The 16,698-nt window shown below is 40.4% G+C and overlaps 1 protein-coding gene across 15 annotated transcripts in view; it reads right to left on the bottom strand.

Annotated features, from left to right (window-relative positions):
* SYNE1 (spectrin repeat containing nuclear envelope protein 1) overlaps nucleotides 1-16,698 on the bottom strand; it is a 278,820-nt gene that overhangs the window by 81,057 nt on the left and 181,065 nt on the right. For 11 of the 15 annotated variants that reach the window (XM_081854278.1, XM_081854273.1, XM_081854275.1 and 8 more), the window contains 13 exons: nucleotides 14,855-15,022; nucleotides 12,860-13,021; nucleotides 12,463-12,657; nucleotides 11,314-11,487; nucleotides 9,106-9,297; nucleotides 7,202-7,336; nucleotides 6,437-6,543; nucleotides 5,433-5,586; nucleotides 5,078-5,209; nucleotides 4,827-4,982; nucleotides 2,003-2,212; nucleotides 914-1,015; nucleotides 619-738 (listed from right to left, as the gene is read on the bottom strand). In XM_081854278.1, coding sequence (XP_081710404.1) covers nucleotides 619-738; nucleotides 914-1,015; nucleotides 2,003-2,212; nucleotides 4,827-4,982; nucleotides 5,078-5,209; nucleotides 5,433-5,586; nucleotides 6,437-6,543; nucleotides 7,202-7,336; nucleotides 9,106-9,297; nucleotides 11,314-11,487; nucleotides 12,463-12,657; nucleotides 12,860-13,021; nucleotides 14,855-15,022 — 2,007 coding nt within the window. The remainder of the gene's footprint in view (nucleotides 1-618; nucleotides 739-913; nucleotides 1,016-2,002; nucleotides 2,213-4,826; nucleotides 4,983-5,077; nucleotides 5,210-5,432; nucleotides 5,587-6,436; nucleotides 6,544-7,201; nucleotides 7,337-9,105; nucleotides 9,298-11,313; nucleotides 11,488-12,462; nucleotides 12,658-12,859; nucleotides 13,022-14,854; nucleotides 15,023-16,698) is intronic. The other 4 variants (XM_081854272.1, XM_081854270.1, XM_081854277.1 and 1 more) reach the window with 2 other exon arrangements.

Here is a 16,698-nt window from a genome sequence, read left to right on the forward strand (position 1 = left end):
CTCTTGGGAGTAATTTGCAGTCAGTGTTGGCAATACAAGGTTAAGTGGCCATTATTCCTTGTGTCAGGCGCTCTTTATATTCTACAGCCACTGGCTTTCTGCCATTCAGTGACTGCAAAATATATTTGTTCATTGATGTAAAGAGACAACTAAACCCTCACAGAATATGCTATCATGTTATTAAGCAGCAGGTAAAGAATTTGAATGATCTGAAACAGAAAATCAGAAGATGTTGAAAAATGGAATCCATGGGCTCCAACTCTGTGGGGCTTAGGTGTCTTCAGCCCCTCCCTCCCAAGTCTGTTGGGATGGGGCTGAGCCCCCACAGTCTTGAAGGGCTGGGCCTCACAAAGGTGGCAGACCATGGCAGGCCTTGTGGCGGCGGGCCTCACAGCAGTGGCTTCCTCCCAACGCGCATCACGTGTGATGTCACATGTGAGCGATGCCCCCTCCCAATGTTGGGCGCAACTCGGCACCTCTGCTGGGATCATATGTATATATCCTATGATTTATGTTAATATTACCTATAAATAATAATTACTTGTTACTTACAAATAATGTAGTACTAACCATTTTTCAAGAACAATGTTACAAAGTTCTTAATAATAGGTTATGTACCTGAAGTTTTGTTAGCTCCTGCATGGAAGATTGGTCAATCTGCAGTTTATCCCCACGTTTCTTTAACTCACTGATTGCTGCATCTAATTCTTTCAGTCCATCTTCTGCTTGTTGAATAGCCTATATAAGAAAGAATTATAACACTGAACCTCCAGTGTCACAACAACAGTGATGCATGATGTCAGAGACAGCAACTCTACAAATATGTTAAGGCTGTCCAGCAAGGTTTTTAACTTTTAGGTTAGATAATATATATTTCCCCTCTCCATGGTTAGTAACAGAAAGAGGGCAGTACCTGCATTTGTTCTGTTTCAGGGTGTTCGATTGCTTCAGCTAGTTTCTGCAGGGCTATATACTTGTTATCAGCCAGTGATGTGAACATCAGTTTCAGGTCATTCTGTCAGTGAAGAAAATTTTATGTGAGATTTTCAAAATGGTAGAATGTTAGCCAGTGCTTTTTTTCTAAAAAAAAATGTTTAGGGGTACTCTCTACTCATATTGAAATACTGCACCTCAATAAGGACAAACTCAGATTCACAAAAAAAATTAGGGGTATGTGTACCCCTGCATCCCCCCCCCCCAAAAAGCACTGGTGTTAGCCATAATTTGGAGCAATCCAATGTCAGTCTCCTTCATTTGTGATGTGAGTCAGTTAGCTTGCAGCCTCTACTACTCATAGTAACTAGAGGGCTTCTAGTTCTACATCAGGGATCAGCAAATTCTTTCAGCAGGAGGCACTGTCCCTCAGACCTTGTGGGGGGGGGCAGACTATATTTTGAAGGGGGGAAAATGAAGAAATTCCTATGCCCCCAAAATAACCCAGAGATGCATTTTAAATAAAAGGACACATTCTACTCATGTAAAAACACACTGATTCCCAGACCGTCCGCGGGCCGAATAGGTCGGATACGGCCCCCAAGCCTTAGTTTGCCTATCTATGTTCTACATTGTTCAAATACACTGATGCTACAGTTGAGAAATGGGTTATCACATGAGCAGTCACAGAATCACAGAACTGTAGAGTTGGAAGCGACCACAAAGGTCATTTATTCCAACCTAACCCTCTGCAATGCTGGACTCTTTCCCCCAACTTGGCCTTTATCCTCAACCAGCAATGTTTTTCTCTCACTCTCTTTCCTTCCTTTGTTTGTTTATTGAACACTGATCATGATAAATGATGCCCGTTTTATCTATTTTATTATTCAGTATTTGTTGACATATGTGCTGATTGCATACTCTCAAAATCATTTTTATATATCTTATATGCATTTAGTCCAAAGAAAAGTTCTCCGGAACTCAAAAGCTAACTCACTGCTTTGTGATCTTTTGTTGTTCCTATGATGTTCCTGTTCAGAAAAAATTAAGAAGTTAAGGGAAACTTTACCTGAAAACTCAGAATATGCTGAAGTCTCTCTTTCATCTGATGACATCTTTGGTTTACCAGTGTCTCCATTAATATTAGTCTCCTTAGCAAACAATCCAAAGTGTCTTCTATAACATCTCGATTGTCAGCATTGTCAGGAAATATGTTAGAAAACAAATTCTTGTTCTTATCCATTTTTTCTGTCATCTCCTTGATATCTTTAGCCAGAGCCTGAATAAAACCAAACAACACTTGGAAATATACTCTCCCAAATATTAGACCAATCATTATGAAGATGATGATGAAAGAGAGAATATAATACCAAACTATTATATTCCTATTTCTTCAAAACTTGTTCTATGATAGGTTAAGATCATATAAGCAAAATGTAGGTATCTTCATTCAGAACACAGTTAACCAGATCCAGTCAGGCTGTACTCTAATGCACACTTATCTGGGAGCGAATCCTGTTGAAAATAGTGGACTTACTTCTGAATAATCATGCTTATAATTGCACTTAATGTGCAGGCAGGAACACCACTGCATATGCAGATTCCATTTATGTACAAAAGTCTCACTATTCATATTAGTGAAAGAATCCCTACACAGATTGCTTCACCCAAGATACATATGTAGAGTTCTGTATAAATGCTCCGTGTATTCTCCTTTCCAAGCTGTCTGTTGATTTCTCAAATATTACAGCATATGCCTAGAATAAATATACAACAACAGAATTTTTCTGATAATGAAAATCCTCTCAGTCTTATTGAGCACCTACTGAGTCAATGGCAGTGACTGCTCCCCACTTAAAACGGGGGGCGCCTTTTGCGTGGACGCGTGCAGCCCTGGATCTGGAGTGGCCCCATCAGCATAGGCTTTGCCTTCCCTCAGGTGGGATACCTGGAGGTCCCCGCCTACCCCAGTGAGTTGTCCAATCCCACCTGGGGGAAGCGTTACCAGGGAAACCAGGCCAGGTAAGGGAAGGGATTACCTGCCCACACAATAGAGGGTGGATCTTAATTGGTAATCCTCACTGCACAATTAATGGCTTAAAATACAGCTAGATCATTCTATTTCTCAATTTGGACCATAGCTGCTTTGGGGGGAAATGGATAAAAATGCAGTATTTCAGAAGAAACAACAGAAGAGATACAGGATTGATATGGATTGTGGCTAATGTCATGTGTACACCACTTCCCAAACCAGCAGAGGGAGTGCACTGGATGCAGAATAAACGGGAATGTAGCCTAAAGTAGGAAACAGAAATACTTTTGTTTACAACGTTTCATGTTGGCACCTCTGCCCCACCCCCCGAAATTGGATTGCCTGTTGCCTCTCTTATGTGCACATATTCACACTTCTTTTGATGTACCGTATTTTTCGCCCTATAGGATGCATTTTCCCCCTCCAAAAATGAAGGGGAAATGTGTGTGCGTCCTATGGGGCGAATGCAGGCTTTCGCTGAAGCCTGGAGAGCGAGAGGGGTCGGTGCGCAGCGACCCCTCTCACTCTCCAGGCTCCGTGGACCTCTCCGCAAGCAGCGGGAGCCCGGCGCTGGGCTCCCTCTGCTTGCGGAGAGTTGCCTGCATGCTGAAGCCTGCGCGCCCTGAGCTCAGCGCGTCCAGGCTTCGCGTACCTCTCAGCAAGCAGCGGGAGCCAGCGCTGGGCTCCCACGGCTTGCAGAGAGCTGCCTGTTTGGGGGCTGGGGTCGGGGGAAGCTCGGGCCTGGGGGAAAAATAATTTCCCCCCCTTTATTTCCCCCCCAAAAAACTAGGTGCGCCTTATGGGACGGTGCGTCCTATAGGGCGAAAAATACGGTATGTATGTACCGCAGTAGTTTTGGTGTATGAATGTAAGCATGGTTTTGCAATTGGGCAAATGTTCTAATCCCTTCTTGTGTACACTCCAGAAAGAAGAAGAGCAGCACTATCTCTCAGTACAACCCCTCCTGTACATAGCAGTAATGTACATAAATGGTGGGTGACATAGATGTGAAACATAGAGACACCATTGGTAGAGGTTAACACTTCTTCGAGAGAACAATTTTGTCTCTACTGAACTATAACAGACTTGTCAAATGCAACCTATTTTATTTATCTCTTAAAACCAGTGGGGCACACTAAGAATGACGCCCACTGCTACATAGCTCAACTTTTCCATTTGCATATTCTCCACCACCATGGGCACACACAGGTTGGCTCCATAGGTTTCAGGTTTTGGCTCTAACTGCACTTGAGGTGTCTTTACCTGTGATGTGGACATTACATATTTTTTAGCAGCTCAGCGGAGGAGCAAATGAACCTTGCACTTGCTCTTCTACCTAACAATATCACATTTAAAACTATAGTCATAGCTGTATGGTCTTATGTTTCAATAAATTAAAAAGTACAACATTAAGCTGGCACTTTTTTCTTGATGAAGGCCTCCCCACTTCCTCGGTTCTAAGTCTAGCTCCAACGTTAATGCATCTTTCTTACTGTTGTGATGGAGGGGACCTTCTCAGTGTTCCACCACTGGGAGAAATTCATTATGCAGTGGCACAAGAGAAAACCTTTCCCATAGTGGTACCTCTAATGTGGCTGAAGCCATCCCTATTTATGTTTCATCACTAGGTAGGTAAAAAAACATATCTCTTCAACCAAGCCTTTATAGCGAACAACCCCAGATTAGTGTATATGATGACATAGTATATTTTATCTGGTATTTTAAGTCATTGAATTGGTTTTATTGCTTGTCTTTTAATTGGGTTTTGTTATGTTTGGTGCCCTGGGATCATTAATTAATGAAAAGTGAGAGAGATATTTAAATAATAAAAAAATAAGATGGCGATTTTAGGACCACTTACTTCCTGGTTATAAAGACAAGCTTCTGTCACTTCGGGCAACAGGGCTGTGGCAACAAACAAGTGCTCTTCAACACCATCTAGCCAGGAAGAGGTGGCTGAAACACCACTGTACAACTTCTGTTCAAAGTGCAGGCTCTCCTTCTCCACACCTCCAGGCTGAATAAGGCACCACAAAAGAGAGAGGCAGGTCCGTTAGTTTAGTAATATATATTGCACTTTACAAAAAAAGTGAACATAATCAAATATCCTACCTGGGAAGAAGCGTCTTCAAAAGCCTCATTCAAACCAACCAATAAAGATGCAGCTGATGGTTTATCTTGAGACTGCCCTTCTTGTTTGTACATTGGCATGCCAGATATAAGTCGGTTTGGTCTGCTGTAGAGCTGTGAAGGAAGGAAAAGGTAATGATTACAATTTTCAGACGTGACAAAAATGTAAATGAAATTAATGATTTCCCCCCTCCTTATTTAGTTAGTAGGGCTTTGATTTAAACTGTTCCTTTTTTCAATTTACATTCTGAGAAAAAGACATTACTGGGTTGTAGATTTTACCATTTTCTTTTTCTGTAAAGAGGGCTGAAAACAACAGTTTTGAAAGAAAACCTACCGGCTGCTCTTGTTCTTGTTCCAGAGCATTCTGCAGCAGCCTGTGCTTAATGCTGACTTCATGATGGAGGCTTTCCCACTTCATTTTCATTTGATCTTCAGCTGACGGTTTTTCTCCCTCTAAACCTAGTTCCTCTGTTAATACATCAGGCTTCCTGTTGATGGAAAAGACAAATATGAATTAGCAATACTGAAACAGCAATATTTCTGGAATGACTGTTACTCTACTGTACTTATGTATACTCTCCTCATCAAAATACTGTTCACACCTGATATGAAGGGTCAGTCATGAAAGTTAATGTCAACCACTGAGATTATGCAAGTTAAAAGTGGACGCAAGTGGAGGTGACTTGCACCCAGTGACTGTGTATGAAGTCCTGCCTGGCTGTGATGCTGGTGGCAGTCTCCTACACTTCTAGAAGACTTTAATTGGGCTATATTAAGGATTTCATAGAAATCTGAAGTACTCATAGTATTTATGCACTAAAACTAGGAAGCTTCATCACTGCTGAAATCAGTAACATTTCAGATTGATGGGTATGATTTTTGAGGCACTGCATTAAGGAAGCATTTCATTCTTTACAGATGTAACCTTTCCAAAGTTTTTAAAATTAGATACAACAAATATTAATTAAATTTATATTAAGTGTAAGAATAAACTTTAGGTACCTTTCATAAGAAATCTGCAATCATGAGTTAGTGTGTCTCTTTCCAACAATGCCTTGTGCTGGCAGGCTTTGTTTGACCCTCTGCTTATCTTACTTGGAACTATCTATATCTATATCTAGTTTAGACTAATTAGGTAAAAACAACAATATGCTGTTATGATCTAGCCAGCAGTTGTCAAAATCTTGAATAAATTCTGAGAATCTTATTTTAAATGTAAAATGTTTTTCAGATTTCATTTACAATAAAACACAAATAACACACGAAGGTATAAGCACACACTGGCACGATCAATCAATACAAAGCTATTGAACAAGAATAAAATGCATCAAGCCACACCTAAGATGAGTGTTTTCTGAAGTAGATTGCTGTGTTAGAATTTCCTCTCCACGACTTGCCACGGAGCGAAGTAGGTTCTTCTGCTCTGCTAGCTCTTTCTCTAGCTCCTAAAAAGAATCAAGCACAATTGGCTGAACAACATCTTGTTTACTATTTAGGAATACTAAATACAGTACAACTGCTAAAATACATTTTAGGCATACAGGAAAATGAAAATAACCAAGATTTCAGATCAGACTGGCCATAGTTATAATGCTTCCTTGCATCTTCATTCCTCCACAGACAAAGGCAGTGTTTCCCAACCTTGGGCCTCCAGCTGTTTTTGAACTACAACTCCCATCAACCTTAGCTAGCAAGACCAGTGGTCAGGGATGATGGGAATTGTAGTCCGAAAACAGCTGGAGGCCCAAGGTTGGGAAACACTGGACAAAGGGCTATCCTTAAATTAAGCTGAAACATAGTTCACTAATCCCTTAAACAATCACAGAAGGGTCAAAGTGCATGTAATGGGAGCAACCAGTGAACACAACTCCCAAAGACCACAAGGGGGTCACAGTTCCCTTCATGAAGGGGTGTCGTGCTATTAATGGGAAGTGGGGCTGAACTGCTGTCCCTGCTCCCAAAGTTGCACAGCTCTGCTGCTAGCCCCCCCCCCCATCCACACACAGTATGTGGACATCTGCAAATGTGAAGTATACACAATTCAAATGAATGGTTCACTGCATTTAAACAGGTTTAGGATTTGTAGTAACTAAGTACACTCACTTTTTGTCTCTGCAGGCTGCTCTGCTGCTGTTGTGAACGGGTTGTCCGTGCCTGAAGCAGCCATTCTTGGACACTGGGGCTTTGAGAAGTGGCTAGATCTGGCTCACACTCTTCCTTTTCCTGTATAGCACCCTGCTTTAAATGAATGAATGAATGAATGAATGAGAGGGTGAGAGGAGGAATACAAGCGGAATATGAATTTAAGGAGATAGGATTGTCATTCTCAGGTCTGGATTTGGGGTCTCCTACTTCTTCAAGAGATCATTAATAATAATAAGTCCTGCTTTAATGTGATTCTAGTACTGTAAGGAAAGCTTATGTGGCCTTCCATCTGAACAGCACCTCAGCTGCGATCTGAGAAACTTAAATGTTCACTAACTGGTTTCTGAATACTGCTGATGTTAAGTGTCTACTTTGTGCCATTTAGATTCCAATTTGATTTGTGTCACTCTCTTCAGTACATTTCCCCTTTACTATTCTCCAGAGCTATGTATAGCTGCAGATTACAGAAAAGCTACTGCTTGACCTCTTCAAGGTCAATATTCCAGGCAACATGTGTTTACCATACCATAATGTAGAACAGTTTTGGGGTTAAGAAAAAGTTCCCATACATTTTAATTTTCAGTTTCATCTGCCATGTGATTAATGACACAGGTACACTATCCTGCTTCATGATTAGTGATCAGATGGGTTTGCCATTTCTGAAGTACTGCTCAAGTCTCTGGTCACTAATCCCCAGAGAATTCCTTATGCCCTTAACACGCAAAGAAGAATTATACGTAAGTAGGGAATCACATGCTTACAAAGAGTTTTTGGTTTGTTATGACATCAAGTAGGGAGATAACATTCAAATGGATCAGGGAGGAAGTTGTCCCTTTCTGTGATTTACTAAAGGCTATGAGCGAGCTGCTCTTTCAGCAATTTCATATAAAAAAAAGTTGGCTTCACCATCTTCAAATATTGCTCCAGAGAATGTTGTATGGATACGTACAGCGGGAAAACTGAATCTCAGAGGTAGATAATAATGCTTTAAGAACTTGTGTGAAGTTCTTAATACACTAAGTTAGCCTAACAAATATTTAAGCTGAATATTAGGGTCCTGATCCAAAGAGCCACAGGGTAAGTTCTGGTCAAGCATAGGAATTGCCTCCACTCTACCCCACCCCCAAGGCTCACTGCTGCTTCCATATCACATGAAATCGATGGCAGCATTAAATATACCCTAATGTGAGAAAACGCTGCCAGGAAAAAATGTGGATGCACACATGTATATTGGTGCATGTGAGTAAAGGATTCTTTTGGGGGAATTACAGCCAGAGTTATCATGAAATAAAAGGCATAGAACTTTTAATGTCAAATTTGTCTCACACTCTAAAATAAATACATGTACCTTAACCCAGTGAAATAACTTTGCGCTGGAAATAGTCTTCTGCTTACAGGCGTCATACGCAAAATGATGGTGCACAATTGTTGTTTTTTAAAAGCACTTGCCTCTTTCTCCTGTCTAGGAGATATCTGAATGAACTGATCTAAATTAATAACTAAGCTTGCAACATTTTTTAAAGTCCCTTGGGGGCACAGGGCAAGGGACAGACAAGGCTACAAATCCCAATCTCTGAACACAAACAAATCTAGGCTCCAATTCAAGCAATTTCCAATTGAACAATGGCAAAGAAGAAGAGAAAGACAGGGAGCAGGCTTTAATAAATTTAGCTCTCCCTAAAGGTGATAATAAGGAAATTAAACTGTAACTTGACGGGTCAGTTCTAACTGACTGGAATTTAATTACTGCTAGGTGTATAATAATGACAGCCTCTTCTTTTTCAAATTTCTCCCAACCCACAGAAGGAAAAACTGCAAACCCAAACCCTCCCCCTTAAAGCCAATTAGGAAGAGCTCCTTACTTGGATGATGATCTGCTTGTCGTGGAGGACTCTCTGCAACTCCAAAAGGCTTCCCTTTAGGGTTCGGAGCTTTATTGCCAGCTGCTCTGCCTCGTCCTTGGTATGAGCTTTTCCTTCCATGAGAAGGTTTTCGTTATGTACAGACAGCTCAGACAAAGCCACTACCTTCTGCTCAATTTCCACAAGCATGTTCTGAAGCAGCAGAAACAAGGAGGCAAATTCATACATCTTGCAGCATCCGCAGGGGCCTACCTCATCCTCATCCAAGCTAAGAGCAAGGCAGATTTGCATTGTCGCTCCACAGAGTTTTCCACAGAGCCTTCACAAATGCGCTTCCAATATTCTGCATTTCCCAAAGCTCTGGCTTTTATTTTTACATACAAGAAACATCCAAAACACAAGAGTCTGCATTGTCTGAAAGCAAAGACTTTTTCATAGCACAGACATTTGTTTGCATTTCAGTGATATTTAGATGCTTAAATGCTCTTCTAGTTTTTTACTGCATCAATATGTCAGAACCTATGACCCCAAGTTAATGGCAATTAGCAGATTATGGTTGCTCTCTTCTCCTCGTTTTGCCACTTCTGCCTGTTTGCAGGGAGATCCCTTTTTCTGTGCTCATCTCCCTTCCCTCCTCTCATTGCTCTGATTGCATTGATAAGCTTCTCTGCTTACTGTGGATCTTTCTGATTGGTGCATGAATGGCCCTAAGATCCTCCACATAATCTTCTTTAGTCTAGAAAGAGACTTATCTCTCTCTAGTGACAAATCTCTGGCATGTTTATTTTGAAATGCAGGTAAGTACTTCCACAGCATACCAAAACTGGGACAATATTCTGACAACAAGTTTAAAGCCTTTGATTTAATTGCCCTCAGCAATTTAATCCGATGACAATTAAGTCAGAAGGAGGAAATGTAGAAACTTAAGGATAGTTTTAAAATGGCAAACCAATCTATTTAATTCCCATTTTTTAAATCTTTATTGTCAAAATTGTCATTCTCAATAGGCTTCTGTGTCTGTGGGGGTGTTGATATTAGCTCAGATTTGAGGTGCATATGGTAGATTGGCTTCCCTAAAAATGTGGAGTTTTAGATAGGATCAAACACATGAATCAAAAAGAGTTTTAGGGGGCATTAAAGAATATAAGCATGTTGCTACCTAATTTCATTAAGTTCATAACGGACTCATATCTCATGTTCACTTGTTTAAATCACAATCTGTGATATATACCTAACAACAAGCCAGGGTTCTGAAAGGGGAGGACACGAGTTGAAAGCTTTGCTCAAGTTTGTTCCATGGTTTAGCATTCTATGAAAACACAGTCAGAGATTAACTCCAGTTTGTTTAAAATTTAAGGTGATTGTGATAATTAATTTATTAAGTGCCTTCTACAAAATCATCATCATAAAAACAGAAAAAAACAGTTAAAAAAGCAAACAAAAAGGAGAAACACTTAAAACAAAATTTCCAATCTTTCCTGTGGCTAAAGTAGAGAAGGAGAAAGGAGAGGGAGCATGGTGATCAGGAATGGTGAGAGTCGTAGTCCAACAACATTTTGAGAGTCACAGGTCCCCAAATAATGCATTAACCCACTTAGAAGTTTTACTACAATTAAGCAGTAAGCAAATTTTGTTATAAACAAACAAACAACTCATAGTTTAGTGCTATGTCTGAAATGAGCAACTCAGTCCTTGAGTGTGATCTCATTTAAACAAGTGAGCATGAGACATGAGTCTGTTATGAACTTTAAAAGCTTTGAGAATTCTGGAACACTTTTATTTCTGTATACTGCTTGGATAACCGAGTAATATTATTTGTTGATTTCTTTAAAAATGAATAGGGAACACTTCTTTGCTCTATTTGAAAAAGTAGGCCCAAAGCACAATATTTTCTATTCAAAAGTTCCAGTGATTAAAACATTAGGACCGTATCTAATTTGCAAGCCGCATAAAGTAGTTCTGAATGTCATCTGTCTATTTAACCAACACTTGGTTTAGACACTGCTCATTCCACCTTCCAGATGTGGAAAAGTTTTGAGAGATGTGCAGGTGCTACATGCACTGTAAATGCAAAAAGCCAATTTTCAATGCACTGCTCAAAGCATGAGTATGAGTACTATGCATGTGAGGAGTCCTAATTAAAAATACACAAGAAAGCCCTATAAGTGCATCAGAAGTAATATTTAGAAATGATGGTTGCTATTTCACCTGACAGTCAACCAGCTGAGAATCCATATCCATGGGTTCCTCAACAGTAACCGATGAGGTGTCCAGTGTAGCTTTTGTATTCAGGAGCCAGTGGTCAAGTTCATCTGCTTCAGTGCGATATCTTTGCAGAGCTTGCTCCTGCCGCTGTTCTTCCAGTTGCTCGTTGAGTTTCTCCTAGTAATTAGATGTGGCCATTATTTGCAATTCTTTGGAGTTCAAAGGAACAAAAATAGATGGGTTGGGTCCACACTTAAACTCAATGGAGTGCTGCTCAAGTTCAAGGAAAGGGGAAGATGGCAAAGTTTGCAAGTTCTTTTCTCCTCAAGCCCCTGAAAAGTTGCTGCAGAGGGCTGGGAGATCTTCGTAGACAGTGTTTGAGGTGGCACTGGGGAAAGGGGGCAGATCAGCTAAAATCATCACCTCATTCCCTTTCTTCAGGGGAAGCCGGCACTGTATCCTAATGTGTCGAGGGACAAGTTTTGATTCATAGAAATCTAATATATGTGAATAGTGGTGTAAGAATTTTATAACAGAAAGTGGCTTGCTGAGAGGAGAAAGGAAGCACTCTATATAAATCTACAGCAGATTATCATATGTACTCATTTAAGGTGAGTTCAGGTAAGGGTGAACTAAGAATTTGACTACATTTTTTCTTAACACCGTGATGTGTGCTGAGCAGCTTAACATTAAAAAAATGGAAATTAAAGGAATAATTTAAGAAATGACTGAGGGAATAAAGAAGAGATGTGGAAGGCAGCTTAGTGTAAAAGGAGAATCAAATAGTTGGAAACATGGCCAGAGACTCAAAAAACAGTGCAAAGGGAATCTTACCTATTTTGTTCATCTTATAGATCCACACAAGGTAAGGTAATATGATGGATTAGTTCACACATGCATGCACATAAATAAAGTTCCTACTATGTGTTTAAACAGCACTCAGTGATATGCAGCTGAATGCATGAATAGGCTCTACTGAGAAGCACTGGTGCCATGTGAGGTAACATGCAAGTTCTGCGGCCCTCGTGAAGTGATAAACATGTTACAGCAGCAAACGAAATGTAGGGACACTTGGAAATACTTGAAAGACCATGGAAGGTCCTACCGATTGAAATTTGTTAGGATGAAAACTTCCTTTCAGTATCTTTGTACCTCAAGCAGCTGCCGTTTCCCTGAAGCTTTCATCTTAATGGTGGCCATCCTCTCTGCTAAGACTGTAAGCGTAGATTGTAGAGCCAACTGGTCGGCAGCATCTGTATCTAGTGGTTCAGACACCAGCTCGTCTGCTAATGAAGTTTGTAGCTCACTAATTTCATCCTGGAGCATTAGGATCTCATCCATCAAAGCCTAGTTGTTGTTGTTTTCAAAAAATCACAGGATAAAATTGGGTGAGTGAGTGGGAAACATTATCACACAACTAGAAAATACAGAGTTTCAACATATTTTTAGGGCAGACATTACAACTATGCCAGGAATTTGGATTTTAAGACTATAGACCTGTAAGTGAACAAGAAGCAAACAATTTATCTTGCCATTCATTTATTTTTACCTGATGTTCAGCCATTTGGCTCTCTGGACTCTTCCCAACCCCCAGGCTTTCATTTAATTTCACCTCAATGGCTTCCATTTTTGTAGATGTAGACTGGAGGGAGTCTTGGTACTTCTGCTGGCGTTCAAGGGCCTCATAGAGGGTACGTTGCTTTTCACTAATCTACAAGTAAAGTAAACCATGACTAGATATTCAACTCCTTAAAAAACCCAAAGAACACTTCTTTATTCAATAAAGAAAAAGAAACTGGCATTGATATACCACATGAGAACAAAAATAAACAATATATGGAGCATAATATACAGAACATCATAAAAACCCAAAAAGGGAAGGAAGCAAAGTTATACATAATAAGTTAGAAACACCCATGGAAGCAGGGAGTGGAAGATAATTTTCCTGCCCTCTCTTCCTCTCAGCAGCCCCTCCCCCTGCCCCCCTCACAGGGATCTGATAGGGTAGCTGTGATGCAAGAAGCTGAGAGAGTCGAAGAAATAGAAATGTTTGCCCATAGAAGAGTGAATTATGTCTGAAATTTTATCTATTATAATTACAAATCACATCCTTATGCTTTAATTTCCTTATACAGTGGTAGCTTGGTTTAAGAACAGCTTAGTTTATTAACAACTTGGATTAAGAACGCTGCAAACCCGGAAGTAGGTGTTTTGGTTTGTGAACTTTGCCTTGGAACAAGAACATGTTTCGCTTCCTGTTGAGTGTGTTCCATTTGTAAATTGAGTCCCCCGCTGCTATGGGAAAGCATGCCTTGGTTTAAGAATGCTTTGGTTTAAGAACGGACTTCCGGAATGGATTAAGTTCATAAACCAAGGTACCACTGTAGTTGGAGCTTCGTATGATCTCTGATGCAGTTTGGCTGCTGTGGACATAGTGATACAAAGCTTTGCACAAATGTGTTTGTGTTTTACACATGAATTTGCATAAAGAGTACAGCACATGGTTTCTGGGATAAGCAGTTGAGTCTACACTGCTGCCATTCAACATGTAACGGGCATTATCTCCATGTGCTGGCATGGCTGTCTGCACTGAAAAAGCCTACGCGGGAGCTAAGAGAGAGTCAATTGTTGATTATACTGTTTTTATGCTGCCCTTCAATCATTTTCCTGGGGCAGTTTACAAGAATGAAACATGGTATCCAGCTGGTGCATCCTAAGTTCTTGAACAACAGAACTTTCCTCCTCCTCTTCTTGAGCACACCCCACAAAATCTCTAAATCTGCTCCTCAGTGCTGAGGAAATGCCTAAAACAGATTTAGGGGTCCATGTGGAGATGGAGAGAGGGCAAGTACCACTGTGCAAGTGGAAATCCTTGTGCTGGCAGGTCACATTCACCGAATATTACTCACAATAAACTTAAAGGTCACAGGATTATATAAGCAGTCTACAGCAGTAAACGAGATCTACAAGCCTTTGGAAAATTCTGGTGCTGAAAAATAACAGTTGGGTGGCAAGCAAACCTCTCTAAGGAGAGCATTCTGCTATTGGGACACCACCACCAGGGCAGCTCTGTTTGGTAATTGCCTACCTCACCTCATAAAAAGGTACTCACCTGAATATCTTCAAGTATGCGGAGGTACATATGGAGACAGGTAGTCACTGGGAGCAACTGCAGTTGGCATAGCACAGTTGTGATATTATCAGAATACCCAGTCTGAGGTGGAAATCTAGCAGCCACATTGTTAAATTATCTGAAGTCAGAGCTTCAATAATGGAAGCTAATTGTATCTGGCCTCACTACTTAAAAATAATGTGTGCCTTCAGAGGCTTTGGTATACTTGATGAACTTATTCAAAACCTTCAAACTTTCTGCATAGAAACTTCCTTACAGCTAAAATGCCACCACACCAGTTGGTTCTCTCCCTCCCCCCCTCTCTTTTGTCATGCATATATTTGCAAACAATCCACTTTGACACAATCACCTAAACCACACACAAAATTATAGTTACATCTCTCCTTATCCTCCTTGCACCAAGAGACTTACCACATTCTTCAGTGTTTCCCAAGAACGTTGTAAATCATCCAGCTTAGCACTAGTGGCAGACTCTAACCCTGGCTCAGAGGATTCCTGAGTGGATGAGGGAATGGGCTGAATTTTTGAAGCTTCTGTCTGCAACTGTTCAGCAGATAAGGCTTGGTAATAAGCAATGTCCTACGAGCATGAAGCACAATACAGCAGTTTCAAAAGACATAACACACTCTTGAAAATGTCAGTTTATTCTTGTTTACTGTTGTTGCTCTGCACAGCTTATATTTATGGCTTATCTTCTACAATCATTATTTGTATGTATTGTTGTTTTTATCTTTTGTTTTTAAGTAAATTTCCTAAGAAAACACCCATAGCTCTGCTCACAAGGCATAGCTCTGTGAGCTTCAATATACATTGTTAGTCCTATAATGAATCCTTCTAATGATGGTCCCTCCATTTAGCAACCAATATACCGTATTTTTCGCTCTCTTGGACGCACCGGACCACAAGACGCACCTAGTTTTTAGAGGAGGAAATCAAGAGGGAAAAAAATGTATCCCAGGTTTTTCCTCCAGCCCCAAAGAGCAAAGAAGCCAAGGCAGCGAGCGCAATCCATCCCGCTCACTGCCTCAGCTTCCTCTTTAGCCTTGCGAAGCCTCTCCAGCAGGGGGAGGCTGCGCAAGGCTAAAGAAGCCAAGGGCAGCGAGCGTGATCCATCCCGGCTGGGGAAAAGCCGCAAAGCTTGTGTGTAGCTCTTGGGGGCTTTTTCTGCCTGCCTCCCCTGCATTCGCTCCATAGGACGCACAGACTTTTCCCCTTAGTTTTTAAGAGGGGAAAAGTGCGTCCTATGGAGCAAAAAATACGGTAGGCAGCAAGTGGCTGCAGAGCCTCCTTCCTTGATTTTGCTACTAGGAAGGGAAGAGTGCTGTGTGGATCAACCATCACACCCCACTACAACTCTCACCATTAGGCAAAATAAAAAGACAAAGGTGCTGCTACTTACTCATTGCTACAGTGACTGTCCTCTTTGATCTGACAAACTTGCATTTTTAACTCACTCAAACTCTAGGTTGGCCCAATGCATATTTCTTACTTAATTTCCCATGTTACAAAATACATTGCAAAAAAATACAAGGTTCTTGTATTTTACACTTGCAATGCAACTAAACTTTACAAAATCAATGGCTCATTATCTCACTTCCTACATTTGCTTTGCTTATTATTTTAACCTATCAATTTCCTTGTTGAATCACAATAGTGGTGCGTTTTGCTTTTGTTTAGAGCAAGAAGTACTTGCTACTAGCTTACAATAATTAGGTAATGAATAAATTGTTCTTGCTCCATTCCCATTCTTTACTAGTGAAGGAAGGATCAGTTTAAAATGTATTTATCCATGGGAAATGGTTTTCTGACCTGATCAAGCTACACCCGAATTGAACCTTCTGTTGAATTGAGCACTTGCTTACAACTCAAGCATTTTATTTCTAAGAAAAGCTCCAACAAATTATATACTGGCACTCCCCAGTAGAATTAATTACATATATATCTCATATGAAAGAGTCAAGCCTTGTGCTATACCTTACTTCTGCAATATTATGTTATAATACATAACTATGTATATAATGCTGTATTGTGTTTTTAATATTTGGTTGGCAGCCACCCAGAGTGGCTGGGGAAACCCAGTCGGATAGGTGGGGTATAAATAATAAATTATTATTATATTATTATTTTTACAGTATATGTGGCATTCTGTGTATCTGTTTATGTGCTGGTTGTTTTAGGAAACTTGCAATATATAACTGCATACTATGATATGCATAAAATGCATATAATAACCATATAGTAATTACGGTATGTAA

The sequence above is a fragment of the Podarcis erhardii genome, assembly GCF_964252035.2.
Source record: "Podarcis erhardii genome assembly, chromosome: 3".
In the NCBI taxonomy this organism is placed as follows: domain Eukaryota; kingdom Metazoa; phylum Chordata; class Lepidosauria; order Squamata; family Lacertidae; genus Podarcis; species Podarcis erhardii.